This window comes from Sorex fumeus, unplaced genomic scaffold (genome assembly GCF_029834395.1).
Source record: "Sorex fumeus unplaced genomic scaffold, SorFum_2.1 ptg000020l, whole genome shotgun sequence".
Classification (NCBI taxonomy): Eukaryota; Metazoa; Chordata; class Mammalia; order Eulipotyphla; family Soricidae; genus Sorex; species Sorex fumeus.
This window is the reverse complement of record NW_026606077.1, coordinates 3,935,988-3,954,546: the sequence shown is the minus strand read 5'-3', so window position 1 is coordinate 3,954,546 and position 18,559 is coordinate 3,935,988. Positions and strand designations below refer to the sequence as shown.

Sequence of the window (18,559 nt, the reverse complement as noted above, 5' to 3'; positions counted from 1 at the left end):
TCTTCTTCTCTTTCCTCTGTTTTATATCATATCCTATTTCCCTTTGTTGTCTGTTCTATGCTGTGCAACTATGTACGGTCCATAGCAGCTGCAGTGCACAATTGATCTGATGGCATTTGAACTTGTTTTAGTTGTGTTGTACCTAGTCTGCCATGTCTCTGCAGATGCATTGGTATGGGGCTGCTTAATAAAACCTGAAGCCCACAGAAAAGGACAGTAGTATTCGTAGGCGCCGTATCTGAGCAGTCCAACAACTAGAGGATTTCTTAAAGTAGAATTTAGGATCATTGATTTTTCTCTTTGTGTTTAGTACGTTAGTATCTTTTGCCTCACTGAAAATGAGCCACATTCTTTCTTTGAAAGAACAGAAATAGGGCCTATTTTAGTTTCACAGTGAGGGCAGTTACTAGAATTCTTGCCATAGACAACAGCCTCGATGGTCTAGTTTCTCTGTCATCTCCTTACTGAGTATCCTTTAACTTCCGTATCTCTCTCAGGCCAATTTAGCGCTGTTATTGAGGCTCATTTCTGAAAGACTGAATAGTTTAGGAATTGTTTTGAAGAAATAGTCTCACTAGGCAGTTTTTGGGGGTATAAAGCTTAGGAGGTACTTGGGATACATGTTAAAGAACATTATTAGAAAAATTGTACTAAACTTTGCTACAAGGGTTCCTTTGGGCTAAGGTTGTGTTAGTGAGTAAAAAATGAAATATTAACGAAGACTCCGTATTAATGATCCTATGACTTATTACCTGTATGCTTATATTGATTTTTCCCCATGCTGGTGGAATTAAAAAGACTGTATACTTCTTATATGTCAGTGCTTTACTACTTTATATGCAGGAAAAAATGTGCTGTGTTTAATTATTTTATTTGAATTCTTTTTTGTTCAAAACAAAAATGGGAGTGAAATTGAAAGGGGAAAAATGGCATTTTCTGGGGGCAGAGAGATAGGACATGCATGTGACTGATCCCAGTCTGAATCCCCAGTACCACATATGGTCCTCTGAATCCCCCCAGAAGTAAACCCTTAGCAGGTGTGGCCCTCAAAAGAAACAAAAAGGCATAATGAAGACATTTTCTTAAATTTGGTGACTTAGTCTTTAAACAATTTTGATAAATTCCATTGTCATTTGAGACTATAGATTTATTTAGATTTAGAGTGAAAGTTTGTTTTCGTATCTCAACTCTTTTTAGTTTAGTAATGGACTAAATCAGGGAGCATTTTACCATGTTTTAAAAAATAGGGGCTGGAGCAATAGTACAGCAGATAGGGCGTTTGCCTTGCACACGGCCGACCCGGGTTTGATTCCCAGCATCCCAGAGGGTCCCCAGAGCACCGCCAGGGGTAATTCCTGAGTGCAGAGCTAGGAACTACTGTGAATCGCCAGGTGTGGCCCAAAAAAGCAAAAATAATAATAAAATAATTAGGTGTATTGTTAATGGCAGTTAACAATCATTTAGTATGCAAAAATACACCTAAATGTTCTCCTGTTTTTAAAAATTACTCTCCAGATTTTTTGTTATAAAGTAATGTCATGAGGATACTTACCAATTTAGTCTTTATTTGCATGTTTATTTCTTTAAAAAGAATATCTTTAATTTTAGCGAATTTAAAAAGGATAATTGATAAGCTTATTATTTATAAATGCAATTTTTAAAAATGCATTATTTTGACATGCTTTTGAGGATTGTGGGATTGATGTCACTTAGCAACCTAGAAGGGAAAATCAAGACCACACAAATAAATAGAAATACATATAAAATTGGAAGTTATAAAATTATAAATACACAAACGGAGTTCTATGTAGAGATGAGTAGTTGAATGATCTGTGATGGAGTCGATGATAGGTTTATTTCTATAGGGAGGATAGCACATGAACTGGAAGAATGTGTCATATTTCAAGGAGGAAAAAATGATAAATGCTTCATATGTGAAGCAACTGAACTAGCAATAGCAGATTTGAGACCTCTTAAGGGAAGAATATACCAGTTAACTAGAAATACCCACAAAGTAGTATGTAGGAAGCTAAGAAAGGTAAAATTCAGATTATATAATTAGTCAAATTAAGGAGTTTGAATTTAATGAATATCTGCTGATGGGCTGGAGCCATAGCACAGTGGGTAGGGCGTTTGCCTTGCACGCAGCGAGTTCGATTCCTCTGCCCCTCTTGGAGAGCCCCGCAAGCGGACGAGAGTATCGCGCCCGCCCGGCAAAGCCTGGCAAGGTACCCGTGACGTATTCGATGTGCCAGAAACAGTAACAACAAGTCTCACAATGGAGACGTTACTGGTGCCAAATGGAGCAAATTGATGAACAGTGGGAGGACAATGCTACAGTGCTGCTGATAGTTTCTAATGGGAAATGTCAGGTTTTTGTAAAGGAGGAAAGAGAATTGAAGTTAAAGAAATTACATGTGAAGTCTTTAAAACAAAGAAAGGATCAAGGAGAGTTGATCAGAGAGAAATTAGGGGAATAGATGACTGACTTCAGTAAGCAGATGAAAGTAAAGGGAGGAGCCAGGTCTGATCCTCGGTGGACTCAGAAATTAATGAGAATGGAGTATCCAGAAAGAGGAGTAAGGCTGTTTTGTTCTCAGAAGAGAAATGAAAGGCTAGTGGGTGAACTTTATTTCAAATTTGATAGCAAAACAATATTCTGTGACCTGTAAGAAATCCAATACCCTAGGTCAGGAGAAAGATCAGGGTCAGAGGCATAAAATGTTTATTTTTGGTTTTATTTTATCTTCAGTTCAAATTAGGTCAACTTTCTAACTGTAATTTTCTCCCTACAATTCAGGTAATTAATAGTTCATTAACTATACTTAATTTCGTGAATTGGAGAGACCATTTAAAGTACCTGCACATATATAACACCTTTGTAAATTTTAGATGATCTAAATGATTGCCTGTTCTTCCTCTATTTTTAAAGTTGTATTTTTCGTATAAAGTTAAAACATTTGCTTGCCCCGTCTTACCTTGTTCCTATGCATTTTTTTTAATAGGGTTTGCTTATTTTTGCTTAACTAACACAAATATGTTGGTTAGTTATGTCCGACTTTATTAGGTTTTAAGAAAATCTGGGTTTTACTGGAAACAAAGCTTCCTTCCTTCTAGGTTTTACTGGGAACAAAGCTTTTGAAGTCACAAGATATACTTACATTGAAGTTGCTTTGGATTCTGCTAATAGATGAAATAATTGTAATTATGAGTTTTGTTAAGTGCTGGGATATAGGCAAGAGCCCCTGGAATTATGCCCTCTGAGATAGGGGAGTTGCTTCTTCGAAAGGGAAATGGGAGTACAACAGGATAACATTGTAGGTCCTGTGGAGTTGAATTAAGGAGCATCTGAAAACAGTTGAAGGAATGTTTAATCTCCTTGACTATAAGTTGTTAGAAGTTTATGGTTTTCCCCATTACCTCCCAAAGGAAGTTTGTGGGTTTTTTTTTTTTTTTGGTTGGGGAGGGTGACAGGTATAATATGAGTATAGTTTGGATTGATCCCCACAGTTGACCCGAAAATTCATCAGCAAATAGATACTTTTTGATTTTCTGGTCCAGGTACTACACAGCAATGTCATAACTAGGCAATGAAAAGGAATGGACTGCATGGATCTGTACTTAACTTTGGATGAGTAGTTTGGTTAAATTTGACAGTTAGTGTTACTTCTATTACAGTGCTCTCAGGTTCTTGTCTTCAGGCAGTCAAGATTGAAAACAGAGAACTGGAGATACTTGTACATAAGGCTTTTTCAGCCTCTTCCTTAGATTGTTTACAAAGAAATAGAATTGTTGGACTGTATTATAGTTACGGGATTCCCCCTTTGGTCAGTTCTACCCATTCTTCCATTTGTATTTGGGCCGGTTCTTAACACAGAGGGACACAAATTATTTATTTTGTTTGTTTTTTGTTTTGTTTTTGAGTCCCACCTGAAAAAGCTCAGGGGTTATTTCTGACTTTGCACTCAGTAATCAATCCTGATGCTCAGGGGACTGTGTGGGATGCTGGGGTTAAACCCAGGTCCACCTTGTGTGAGACAGGCATCTTACCCACTATCTCTTTGGCTCCCCAAAGTTTCTAAACTACCCTCGTTCCAAGGTGAACTCCAGGGGTGAGTACATAAGACAGGAAAAGAGGGGAAACAAAGGAATCTCACTAGTCACCGGAAGGCAGGTGGGTGTCCCTGGCCTCACCATCAGAGGTGGAAGGTGCTAGAAGAGATGGCGCTCATTTGGTTTCCTGGCACCCAGTTGCCAGCTTAAAGCATCCCTCGCCGTCCTGTATATCCCCTTTCTCCATGGATGAGGTGATTCCTCCAGAGCCAAGTGACTAGACAGACTGGCAGTCTCAAAGAGTTTGGAAGCCTGTTCTGGGACTGCTTTTTTCTGGCTCTAATAACTACATTTGTACATAAGCGGGAGGATGTATATCCTGCAATAATATTAATTAAAGAAGCCTTAGAAAAAGTTTAATGACTTTTGGGGAATTGATAAAATTCGTCGTCGATTGCCTCGAGCAGGCCCCAGTAACGTCTCCTTCATCCTAGCCCTGAGATTATATTCAAGGCTCTTTAGGAGAATGAGACCCATCATTGCTACTGGTATTTGGCATATTGGGTACGCCACGGGGGAGTTTGCCAGACTCTGCCCTGTGGGCAGGCTACATTCGGTAGCCTGCAAGTTTGTCCAAGTAGGAATGAGATAATAAGATGTCATAAAAAGATGTCCTGATAAGATGAATGCGGCCGCGAGGTTCCGGGATCTGGATTTTATAGTCTCTGAGTCTTGGCCGCTGATGGGATTACACGGCGCCAGGGGGCCAGGTGGTGGGTGTGACCCCCGCCTACTGGAATTTGGAGGATCTGGGTGGAAGATGCTCGACTCCAATCCGAGTAGGCTTGGAGATCTCGGCCCCGGAACCCGCGTGGCTTTGTCCCTCTGCCAGTACCTTCATGTGTGTGGAGATAAAATTAACTATGGATAATTATGGGGTGGGATTAGGGCCACTACTGGCCATGCTCAAGACTTTGCATGGCTCTGTGTTGAGGGATCCTGGTGGTGGTTGGGGCAGGCACCAAATATTCTAGGGATTCAAACCAGAGTTCGATGCATATGAGGGAAACACCTTATGCCCTTATCTCTCCAGCCTGGTTAATAATTCTTAGTAGAATTATCAGTTTCATTGATAGCCATAATTTATTTACCTTATTATCTATTGTTTTCTAACTATAAACTGTGATTAAGTAGTTTGTTTTACCTTGTATAATAAATTCCTAAAGTTTTTGGAGGGCATGCATATTTAGAATATTTTATTATGCCAACTTGCTCTCTACAAAAGATTTTCTTGTAAGTAGGAGGAGGATGCTCTCAAGCAGGATTTAGGAGATCCACGGGGCGGGGGGGGGAGGGTGCACCAGGGGCCTGAGGTTGCTACTTCTGCCCTATGGTTCTGGGGCTACCCAGGGCGGGCCACCCCATCAGTGCTCAGGGGTCCTCCAAGGCTAGACCTGGCAATGCTGGGGGGCCCTTGTGGTGGAACCCAAGTGGAGCACATGCAAGGCTGGGCTTTTAACTGCTGTACTGTTTTGACTTTCTAAAGGTTTTTTGTTGTTGTTGTTGTTATATTTTAAAGATTTAGAAAAATGTGTCTTTCCGTGGTGTATTTGATATGCCAAAAACAGTAACAACAAGTCTCACAAATGGAGACGTTACTGGTGCCCGCTCGAGCAAATCGATGAACAATGGGACAACAGTGCTACAATGCTATTAACTATGTAAATATTTTTGGCACTAAAAAAAGTTTTTTCATGTGGAAATCATGAACCATGAACTATTATGAACTAGGAACTCCTGAATTTCACAAATCAGGCTTATATGTGATTAAGATATTTCTTTTTTTCTGAATTAACTTTAAAACCAATGACAACTGTAGGCTAATTGACAGGAGTGATTTGAGTACGAAAATATCTTTATTCAGTATCTTTGTTTGCTGAGTAATAGAATGATCTGAGAATATTGTAAGCAACCCCCCTTCCCCTCCAAAAAAGAATATTCTTTGCCATTTTCTTTGTTTACAATGTTCTTGGGATATTATTATGGATAATTATATCTTCTTATCGGGTCTAAACCCTGATTAGCATGAGACTTCCAAATAGGCCATCTTGTATATTTTGTGGCTAGTTGTTTAGGAGTAATGTTTATGAGTTTGATTATTAAATCAGCCTGGGTCATAGAGCTCATAGTTCTTTTCTTGGTCATTCTTGGACATGCATATGCACAGAGCATATGCACAGAGCTAGAAAATATTTGCGCTTCCTGATTCACACATTCCCTACTGAGCAGGGAACCTCTGCTTGCTTATTTCAGTTCACACTATAAAACAAGAGTCCCTTTTGCTGTGTATTCCTGTACTTTGCATTTATGTAATTTTTATTAATTATTTTGTTGTTTAAAGTGACCCTGAAGAGAGTGCTTGAATTGCTGTCTAGAGCAGCAGTTTTCAGCCATCTGCTCATAGATATTAGGAAGGTTGAAAACCATGGGTATACTGGTTTATTTAAAACATCATGGACAGGTAATACAGGACAGGCACTAGTCTACAAGTATAAAAAGGTTGAGGACTGGTGTTGATAAGCACAAGAAAACTTAATACACCTTTCCAAAAATGTATTACAGTTACGGGACCATTATATAGTATGTAACTATCACTTGATCACTGACTTCCCGTTAATCGTCGATTTGCTCGAGCAGGCGCCAGTAACGTCTCCATTTGTCCCTGTTGCGTGCTAGTGTAGCCCAATGGTGTCTGTTCGCTCTAGGAACACACAGTGCCTCAAACCGATCGTTCATGATCTTGACGAAGAAGTCTGACCATCTGGTAGGTGGGCGGCCATGCGGTCTTTTGACATCCCGTGGGATCCAGTCGGTAACAGCTCTAGTCCAGCGGTCGTCTCCAAATCTCATTACATGTCCAGCCATCTGATTTTCAACGCCTTGGCAAACAGAACAGCGTCCCTGATTCTTGATCGTCAATGGATGTCAGAACTCCGGATTCTCTCTCTCATTTGAGTGAAACGTGATATTCCAAGCGTAGCTCTTTCTATTCTTCTTTGGGAGACCTGAATGGCGTTCTCATCTTGTTTGCGTAGGGCCCAGGTCTCTGAGGCATATGTTAATGCAGGAAGAACAGTGGAATCAAAGAGATGTGCCCGGAGCCGGAGGTTCTTCGTCCTTTTAGCTATTTCTTCGACGTTCTTGAAGGCGTTCCAAGCCGATCTCTTCCTCCTGCGCAGCTCGGGTGCCAGGTCATTTGTCATGTTGACCTCTCGACCTAGGTACACATAGCTGTTGCATTCGGAGATGGTCGTTCCATTGAGAGCAAATGGGGCGTCAGGAACAAGGCTGTTTCTCATAAACATTGTCTTCGTAAGATTCAGCTGTAGTCCTGCCTTTCCACACTCACGGTCAAAGTCGGCCAGCATTTGTGCCGCTTGGCTGATTGGTGTTATTAAAACAATGTCATCAGCAAAGCGGAGGTGGTGTAATTGCCGACCATCTATCTTCACTCCGATTCCTTCCCATTCCAGTCGTCGCATGATGTTCTCGAGGGTGGCACTGAAGAGTTTCGGTGAAATGGTATCACCCTGCCGCACCCCTCTCTTGACATCAACGATCACTTCTTTGTAGAATGGTGAGATCCTGGTAGTGAATCCGCAATACAGCTCACGGAGGATCCTGATGTATTGGGCTTGAATGCCCTGGTTGGCTAGGGCTTCAGTGACCGCTTCCGTCGCAACAGAATCAAAGGCCTTCTTTAAATCAATGAACGTTAAACAGAGCGGCATCTTGAACTCCCGAGAAACCTCAATGAGCTTGGTTATCGTGTGGATATGGTCGATGGTGCTGAATCCTTTGCGGAACCCTGCTTGCTCACATGGTTGTCCTTCATCTAGTGTTCTGCCAATCCTATTCAGGATGACTCGAGTGAACAACTTGTAGATGACAGACAATAGGCAGATCGGGCGATAGTTGCCAATGTCATGGATGTCTCCCTTCTTGAACAGTAGTACGGTCCTGCTGGTTTTCCACTGGGATGGAACCTTGCATTCAGACAAGTAGCGAGTGAAGAGCCGAGCCAGTGTATTGATGAGTACTGGCGGCAGGTTCTTCAGGTCTGACCTTGTCTGGGCCGGGTGCTGTTTGTTTCTTTACCGACGAACTGGCGTGTCGGATTTCGGAAGGGAGAACGTTGGGAACGACATATCCATCCTGTGGAATTTGGTATGTCGGCAAGTGGACATGGCTATCGAAGAGATTTGAGTAGAAGTCATGGATAATCTTCTCCATTGCCGTTCTGGAGGATGTGATGGATCCATCAGGACGTCGGAGGGCAGTCATCTTGGTCTTATAGTTGGCGAAGGACAGGCGGGCCTTACGAATACTTTTCCCGGCTTCTGCCGCATCTACCAGTACTTCTGCTGTTCTCTCTTTGAGGTCTTCCTTGATCGCATCTCTGCACTGCTTTGCAAGCTCGGACGTTAGCTTGTGGTTGCCTGAGGCATGCGCCAAACCACGCTGGCGAATTAGCTCAAGAGTTTTCGAAGATAGGCGATTTTTTTGTGGCTATCTCTTTCTTGGCGTTCCTCGCACATTCATGGAGGTGCTGAACCAGTCGATCGTATTCCTCGTCAATGTTGTCAACAATGGCATCTTCCCATGTTGCCGCAATAGTGCCAAAGAGCAACTATTAGTTACTATAGTAACTATAGTATGTAGTTACTACTAACTATAGTTACTATAGTTACTATAGTATGTAACTATAAGGGCATAATATATAGGACTGCCAAATGAATTCAATATTTAAAGGAATATATATTATGATGGGCTGAAGTGATAGCACAGCAGTAAGGCATTTGCCTTGCATGCAGCCAGCCCGGCTCAGCCGGGTTCGATTCCTCCGCCCCTCTCAGAGAGCCCGGCAAGCTGCCGAGAGTATCTCGCCCGCACGGCAGAGCCTGGCAAGCTCCCCGTGACGTATTCGATATGCCAAACACAGTAACAAGTCTCATGATGGAGACGTTACTGGGCCCGCTCAAGCAAATCGATGAACAATGGGAGGACCGTGACCGTGATATGTTATGATATCTTTAAACAAAACAAGATCAATGAATGAAAATGTTATGAACAGATACCCCTGTCCATATTCTTACTAGAGGTAATTCAGTATTTGCCGAATAATTGTGTCTTTATAGAACATAATTACAGTTGACCTTTAACACCTGTAAGTTCTGTGTATACGGATTCAACCTACTCGATAGAAAAACGGACCATGGGTCTGGAGCTGTAGTGCAATGGACATGGCGCTCCCCTTGCCTGTGGCCAGCCCAGGTTCAGTCCACAGCACCCTGTATGATCTTCTGAGCTCATGAGGAGTGATTCTGAGTGAGAGCCAGGAGTAACCTCTGAGCAACACCACTTGTGGCTCCAACCTCCCCCCACCCCCGCCCCCATGGCCAAAAAAATACATGCCATGTCGTTAGGCCTATGTTGGCTATCAGTCTAACTCTGACCATGAATAGATGTGTTTTTCCTTGTTGTTCCCTAATCAATGAAGTATAGCAACTATTTAGCATTTACATTATTTTGTATTTTCAAGTAATCTGGAAATGAATAGGGGATGATGTGCATAGAGTCTATGTGAAAACTAACCATACCATTTATTTTAGTTATTGTGGTTTGTGGCCTCCTAAGCAATGCTTAGGGGCCTACAGGGTACTGCTGATGATGTTAGTGCTTGGAGGCCTCTAAGTTACACCTGGCAGTGCTGCAAATCAAACTCAGGATTTCTACTCTAGTTCTTGGAGTGCTCTTCCTGGCATCTGTACCATTATATAAAAGAAACTTGAACATTCTTTTGGTTTGTTTGGGGTGACACTTGTTAGTGCTCATAGGCACTATCTTGGATAGTCAGTCACTCCTAGTGCAGCTTAGGGAACTGTCTAGTGCTGGCAGTGAACCCAGTGAACCCATGTAAAACGTGCTGTCCAACATTGAGCTGTCTTTTTGAATGTATACTTGAGCATCCTTGATCTTATTTATCATTAGGATACTGGAACCAATCCCACATATACTTTTCACTGCATAATTATCACAGATTTTGTCCCATTTTTTTTCTATTTTTAGTTTTTTCCCAAATAGGTGGGGCGCAGGCACTATGTGATGCTTTTTACTTTTTAAATTTTTATTTTTATTAATTTTTATTTATTATTGAGTCAGTATTTTAAAAACACACAAAAGACAGGATGTAGCGGTGATGTGGTTGTCATGATTATGTGCTAAAACATGGCATGTGAGAATCTCACTGTGAGTAACTAGAATTGATAGTATTCGCAACTGGACTTAGTTGAAAAAATCCAATATTTTAAGTGGACAAAACTATAGGATTATTTTAGAAAGATGATGCAATAGTGGAATAAATCAATGTTTCGCATTCTTTGATTTACTTTGTGGTGTGGGTGTGTGAGAGAGAGAGACAGAGACAGACAGAGACAGACAGACAGACACATGTGATCTACACTCAGCCCCACACCTATATCATCTGAAGAAGGTAGGAAAGAAGTTTGAGTTGCTGTCTTTGTAGCTATCAGTGACCACAGTTAAGAATGCAGACATTTTCTTTGCTGTCCATAATGACAAACAGAACAAAGTTAACACAAGATGAGTTTTCACAATTATTAGACAAATTAGAAGGGAAATGTAGGTAGTATGATCACTGTATAATGGTAAAATTGGGGCCTGGAATGATAGCACAGTGGGTAGGGGATTTGCCTTGCACGCGGCCGACTTGGGTTTGATTCCCAGCATCCCATAGGGTCCCCCGTGCACCGGCAGGAGTAATTCCTGAGTGCAGAGCCAGGAGTAACCCCTGTGCATTGCCGGGGTGACCCAAAAAGCAAAAAATATATATATAAAAAATTAATCATAGATGTTAAACAGGAGATTCTGGAGATCATATTCTACATGTTGGACTGAAGAATTGATGGCTAACTGAGCATTCAAAAGAACTCTTATACAGTCAGTAATTCAGCAGGAAGAATTTCATTGTGTAGTTTTTTTCCCCTGTGAATTAGAATAGTGTTATTTAGGAAATAAAATATTTTTATTTATTTCTGTTGTTGTTCTTTGGTCACACCTGTAATATTCAGAGTTTACTTCTGGCTCTGTGGTCAGGATCACTCCTGGTGGGGATGGGGGACTAATATGGGGTCCTGGGGATTGAATCTGGGTTGGCCATATGCAAGGCATGTGCCATACCTGCTGTACTGTTCAGCCCAATAAAAGTGGTCTTTTGAAAAAAAAAGTTTTATTTAGATAGTATGAGTGGGGGAGAGAGATAAACAGACTTTAAGTGAAAATGTGACTTTCTTCCAAGAGCAGAGCCAAGAGTGAGTTACACCATAAAGTAAAAGAAAGGGCTTAAACATCTCAGACTGAGACACGGATGAGTCCTAGAATGAGAAATGCACCATCATGCAGTGTTTCATAACAGGAATCTCATTATCTTGTATTGCTTAAAGGATGTGCAGCAGTATTCTTTTTGTGTGTGTCTGTGTGTGTGTGTGTTCATTTTTTTTTTTATTAGTGAAACACCATGAGGTACAGTTGTAGATTTACAATTTTTTGTGCTTGGGTTTCGATTATACAATGATCAGATACCCATCCCTCCACCAGTACCCATTTTCCACCACCATGGATAATATCCCCCCACCCCCATCCCCCCATCCCCCCTGCCTCTGTGGCAGGGCAATCCCCTGTGTTCTCTCTCTCCTTTTGGGTGTTGTGGTCGTGCAGCAGTATTCTTAATATCAAGTTTATATGGCACATTTTATTTGACACTGTAAGTGAACAAATACTAAAGGGGTGTGTGTGTGTATGTGTGTGTGTCTGTGTCTGTGTGAGTGCGTGCGTATGTGTGTAAAGATAGTTGGGAGGAAATAAAAATGTAGAAATAAAAACCATCATTAGATTGAACATTTTGTTTTGTTTTTGTTTTGGGGCCACACCGAGAGTTACTCTGGCTCTGCACTGAGGAATTACTTCTGCATTGCAGGGGACCATGTGGGAAACCAGGGATGGAATCTGGGTCGGCGGCGTGCATGGCAAGTGCCCTGCCTGCTGTACTATTTCTCTGGCCCCAAGTCGACCTTTTCAGTTGGTTTTGATACATAAAAAATAGACCGTTGCATTTATTGAACACAGAAGATGTTTTCTTTGTTCCCAATAAAGTCATGTAAAATTTTTCTCTTGTTTTCGGACCACACCCAGCTATGCTCAGAGCTTACCCTTGGCTCTCTGGTCATGGATCACTCTTAGCGGTGCTTTTGCTCTCTATCTCTGAAAAATGTGTTGAATCTTTCCCAAGGTAATTTCCATCACTTATGTTTTCATTGCCTTTTTGTGCCTCCTAAAACTAAATGTTCCTTTTATATTTTCCTGAAGTTAAATGTTATGAGCATAAGTACTGATAGGAAAACAAAGCTATTTCTCTCAAACTTTATTTATTTATTTTTTTTTGTTAAAAATTTTTTTAATAGTGAGACATCATGAGGTACAGTTGCAGACTTACACATTTTTGTGCTTGGGTTTCAATTATACAATGATCAAATACCATCCCTCCACCAGTGCCCATTTCCCACCATCACGGATCCCAGTACCCCTCCCACCCCCCATCCCCCCATCCCACCCTGTCTCTGTGGCAGGGCATTCCCCTCTGTTCTCTCTCTCCTTTTCTCTCAAACTTTTTAAAGGAACATTTTGAAGCATAAAGAATTGAAAGAACTACACAGTGACCAACAGCTAACTTTTTCCAAGTTTTTATCTGTATTTATGTTTTTTAAAAAAGAATAAAAGAAAAAAAAGAATCATGTACATTATTTAATTATAATGAACTACATGGTCTATAATGATCATATTAAATCTTTTCCAAGAAGATTAGTATTATATTTTTACATGGGTTTTTTTTTTGGGGGGGGGTGGCTTTTTGAGTTACATTCAGCAATGTTTATGGGTCACTCCTGGCTCTGCACTCAGAAATTACTCCTGGAGGTGCTCAGGGGACCATATAGGATGCCAGGAATTGAACCGGGTCAGTTGTGTGAAAGGCAAATGCCCTACCCACTGTACTATCACATTTTTTTTAAATGAAGCAAGAAAGTTTTTACTGAGTGAAGTTTATCTTTTAGATATAAGGAAAGATAAAGAAGAATATGTGTTCTTGTGAGAACAGATACTTTTAGAGTGGAAAAAGCAGAGAGAGAGTGAGAGATACATTTTCGAGAAAGAACAGAAGCTTGAAGAGCAAGCTCACAGATTTTGGGGGGGTGGGGTGGGGGCAGAGCCCTGGCAATGCCCAAGGATTACTCCTGGCTCTGCAATCCGAAATCACTCCTGGTGATGTTCAAGGGACAATATGGGGTGCCAGGGATTGAACCTGGGTCAGCTGCGTGCAAGAACAAGCAGCCTACCAGCTGTTCCATTGTTTCAACCCTGCATTCACAATTCTGACATTGCTCTCTTTTTTCTCATTTTGACCACACCCATCCTTCTTCGGGGACTGCTTTTTTCTCTGCGCTTGAAAGGCAAATAGAGCTTGATGATGAAAACGTAAAAGTGTTACTAAACTACCAGTGATGTAGTTTAGTAGTAGAGCATATTCACATGTGTGAGGCTCTGGGTTCAGTCCTTGACACGAAAAATAAATATAAGCACCACATACCCTATAGAGCTGGTGTAGTCCCTACTACACAGTAAGTACTTTTTAGCCCTTGTCTTTCTCATAAAGAGAATCACTGAGCCAGGCCTTTTCATACATTTTGTTTTACTGGGATTTTTATCCCCCCCTACCCCCCATAATTGCTTTTCATTTACTCTCTTTTATTTTGTTTTTGGGCCATACTTGGCAGTGCTCAGGGCTTACTTTTGACTCTGTGCTCAGGGATCACTCCTGGCAGTCTTGGGGTGCTGGGGATGAAACTGGGGTTGCCTCATGCAAGGTAAGAACCTTCTCCTTGTACTATCACTCCCTATTCTCCTTTCAAATCATGGTGTTATTACTATTCAACCAGAATTGACCTGGCTGTAAAACTCTCATACAACATCAATCTGGCTTTCTAGCAGAAATGATTCGGGAAATGGCTGAGGCTGTTTATGGGCTTTTGGAAAAAACTAATTAAGGAAAATTATACAGAGAAGGCATCAGTTTTGGTTATTTTCTGAAAAGCCTAGTAAGGGTACTATTCCTAAGATGTACAGTTATTTCTTTAATACTGTATTTATGAAATAGTTATCTGTTCTCAAATAGGTATCAATTACTTAATGGGACTAAAATTCTAAAAGATCTAAAATTGTTTTCTTAAATTTTATTATGTAGAATTAAAGAGAGCTTATATTGGTTTCAGTGTGGAACTTTTTATCTATTGCTTTAACTATTTAGTGGTGTATTTTTAACTTTGTTTTGCATAGACTATATTTACATGGTTAAAAGTAATAATACGTATATGCATTGAAACTGATATATCTAACCACCCTATTTTAATTCTCCCACCCCTCTCACCTTTGATTAAGCACCCTTAAGATCTTTCTTCACTTAGTGAATATAGTTTTCTTTTTCTCTATATTTTTGGAGGTTTTTTTTTTTGGTGGGGGGGCTACACCCTGCTGTGTTCAGGGTTTACATCTGCGGGGTCTTGGGGGATTATACATGATGCTAGGAATTGAACTTGGGCTGGGAAGGCAGTCTACCCATTTTATTATCTGTCCAGTCCACAGCCCAGTTTTCTCATTTTTGTGGTAAAGACTCTCCAGTGTGTACAGCAAATAGATGGAATTATTTATTGGTGGTTACATAGGACATTTCAATCTTCTGTTATATGCAGCTCTTTGTGTGTGTGTGTGTGTGTGTAAATATACATATATATATTTATACACATACAGGAATTTATGTGGTTTGGAGGGAAGAATCATTTTCTTCTCTCTGCCTAAGTTCTTCATTTTGGACTTGTCTAGATAAATTACAGATTGTCAAGAGGAAAACAAAATTTATTTAACACTTGCATGATGCTTAAACTAGCACATGGAGCATACTCAGAATGAGAAATTTAATGAGGGATAATACATAGGCTTGCAAACTGAATAAAATTTTTTTGCAAACTGAACAATATTTCAGACAAGTAAGAAAACAAAAGGACTTGGAGTTTTGAAGATGGCTGGTTGTCGAAAGGTAAATATAGGGAACTAATGAAAGACTTAAACTAGTTTGTAAATAAATAGAGCTAGTTAGTAAGATGGCACTTGATACCATCTGTCTCTGAGTGATAGTATTCACAGTAGTCTCTGGTATGTAGCTTCTGTTCTTCCTAGTAAAGGGAAGGAGTGGGTTAACTTAGAAGTTGATGTCCTGCTTTCAGGAAATAGGAGGAGTGTGATTGGCTTCTTACGGCCTTCAGCTCAAAATAATTCTTATGCCGAATTGGCATATTTTGAGTTGACATTCTGCATTCTGCTTTCCCTTCTGGTAAGTAAAAGACTAGGTCTCCAAACTAAATGCAAACAAAACAAAAACTAAATATGTTTTGTTAGGTAATGCCATGTTCCTGTCTATAAGGATTGTTTTTTGTTCTTCTGTTATCAGTAGTCAAGATTGCTTTTCCAACAACAGATTGCTATCAAACTTTTGGATTTTTAGCAAATGAAAAATGTTATCTTGGTGTTTCATTAAATGCAAACTTTTAATAAAACTTTTTAATTGAGATTTCAGATTCACAGCTATATTTCATCAGTCAAGTTGATTTTTATATGATTAATTTCTTTTGTATATAATCATTTCTATTTCTCTGAACAGCTTAAATCTTTTGCCTATTTGCTTATTTTTTCTCTTTTTTTTTCTTAGTGAATCTCTAAAAATTGGGGTGCTTAATTTTTTTGAGATATGGAGCATTTTTTTTCTAGTTTCGGTTTGCATCATCCAGTTTGCTTTTAGTTTGTTTTGCTGTAACAGAATTTGTGTTTGTTTACATACAGTTATTTCCTCTTTTTCCTGGTACAAAACTTAGCTTAAACAATCCTGTCTTCTAATGTCTTTCAAGATTTTAGAATCTTACATTCCTAAGGCACTTTTTGTACGTCTTCAGTATTTAGTCACAATCCTTATCTCGCCTGTTTTTCTGTAGGCTGTAAACTTCAGAATCTTTGTATTCATCCTTGTAGAACCAGCTAGTCTTTTGACATCATCCTATCATTTTCTGCTCTTTACTACATTTCCTTTGAGGATTGTCTTAGAGAAATAATGACTTATTCCTGTGGCCTCTGTGTGAGGCAGCAGACCTTTGAGGTATTTACTTCTTTGTAATTAAGATTTGGAATGTTTTTGTATGAACAAATGATACTATGCCTATAATCCCTTTATCTTGTTGGATTTGGGGGGGATTGGGATGGGGAACATTGTGTTATTTTGTTTTCCTTTTTGGGGGTATATTCAGAATAACTTTAGAATATACAAAAAAAGAGATGAAGTGAGCATCTACTGATTACCAGCTTCACGTGTTAATAAATTCAGAGTTTTTAAGGTAAGTACTTAAATAACTTGTTGTATGGATTCCTAGATGCAATGTGAAAATGTAGGATAGTCAAAAACAGTTTCTTGTGAATTTTTCGTGAATTTCAGAAACAATGTGAATTTCTCTACGCATGAGAATTAAAACTCCTTAATGTAATCTGTTTCATTAAGTTCCTTCTAAAGAAACCCGATTTAGTTTTAACAACTCTTTAACACAAGGCTTTTAGTTTATTGGAGAGAAATAATTTTTTTTTTAAGCTAAGAAAGTTGTATTTTAAATTGTGTCTCTGGAGTATAGTACAGTGGGTGGGGCGATTTTCTTGCGCATGGATGATATGGTTCCCTGGGCCCCTTGGGCAGTATGGTGTCCTGAGCCCCACTAGAAGTTATTCTTGAGCACAGAGTCAGGAGTAAACCTTGAGCACCTTTGGGTATGGCCCTAAAACCAAAACCAAAACAAACAAACCTAAAGAATAAAAGGTAGACTCATAAAGCTTTTAGGGTCAGGGAGAGTAGCTCAGCTGGTGCATATATGCCTAGTATCCCAGAGACTGAAGTCAGTCTTGATGGGTTTAACTTTGTGATTCCCAAGCACTCACCACATCACAGAGCTGAGAGAAAGGGGTAGGGGTCACTGTAATAAAAAGAAAAAATCTTGTAGGAGGTAATAGTAAACAGGTCGTAGACACTATACATCTTAAGAGAGATTTAGAAAACATTTTCACTTTTTTTTTAAATCATTTTCTTACTGAAAATCTTAGGAGGGGCCAGTACTTTTAATTAATTTTTGCTTTAAAACTTGATCTCATTTTAACCACATGTGGAATTTATATCTTTGATATTAAAATTTCAGCCTATAAACCAGAACCAATTTAATATAGTCACTCTCTTCAGCATATTCAGTAAATGTTTTGTTTATGAGATCTGAAAATCTGTTTCCTATCAGAAATTTCCAGGTTAGACTTAATATCAGGGTCATTGCTTGATAGACTCTATATAGTAATGGTCAAGTATGATTTTATACTTAAGGCAAACAGCCCAGGTTTTTCAAAAGATTCTCTTTAACCATATTACTATATTTTAGTAACAGCTTTGAGTGAAAAGCACAAAATATTCCAGTAACTTAAGCTAAGTCATATACTCTTTATGGTGTATAAATGTATTTACCACCTTGAGAATTGGTATGGAAAATATATCTTTTCGATTTTTCAGAATGCTTGAAGTTATACTTGGTCCCTAAGTATTTCCTTAGCTTTTTGCGGGGTACAGAAAATAGACTGTATTTTATTCTTGGGTGTTTAAAACTGAATGTAATATCTTTCTTTCTGATTTCTGTAGAGCAGGTTGTTGCCCTGGATGCTCAAAATATCGTAGCTGTTTCATGTGGAGAAGCTCACACATTAGCACTAAATGACAAGGGCCAGGTGTATGCTTGGGGTCTCGATTCTGATGGACAACTTGGCCTGCTAGGATCAGAGGAATGTATCAGAGTACCAAGGTAACAAAGGTGACCAAAAAGAGGTCCTGAAATATCTTTTATAATCAATTTGTTATCTGAATTATTCTGCGTATTTGAGTATGTCATAGTTGACACCTAATTACCTTTCTCTAGTTTACTTTCAGAAGGGTCTTGTCTTTAATTTGGGTTGAATACAATTTTTTATATACTCCATATTTCTTCAAAATTATTTATAAAAAAGATTACTGGAGTACGTATTCTTTTAATTTCTTATGAAATTATTTTAAGTGGGTAAAATAATTCAGCTAATTTTTAAAATGTTGATTACATTCTGTCCCTCCTTCCTTCCTCATTCCCCTCCTTTCTCTATTTAAAACAATGATTCAGTCTCATTCTGGTTTTTTTGCATAGCAGTGGCTTCAGTTTAATTTGTTAGCCAATAACACACCACGGAGTTATTTCAGAATTCGGAAATAATGTTTTATCAA

General features: G+C 39.4%; 1 protein-coding gene across 3 annotated transcripts in view; it reads left to right on the top strand.

Annotated features, from left to right (window-relative positions):
* HERC4 (HECT and RLD domain containing E3 ubiquitin protein ligase 4) overlaps positions 1 to 18,559 on the top strand; it is a 107,772-nt gene that overhangs the window by 8,418 nt on the left and 80,795 nt on the right. For all 3 annotated transcript variants that reach the window (XM_056113404.1, XM_056113403.1, XM_056113405.1), the window contains one exon: positions 17,951 to 18,110. In XM_056113404.1, the coding sequence (XP_055969379.1) occupies positions 17,951 to 18,110 (160 nt within the window). The remainder of the gene's footprint in view (positions 1 to 17,950; positions 18,111 to 18,559) is intronic.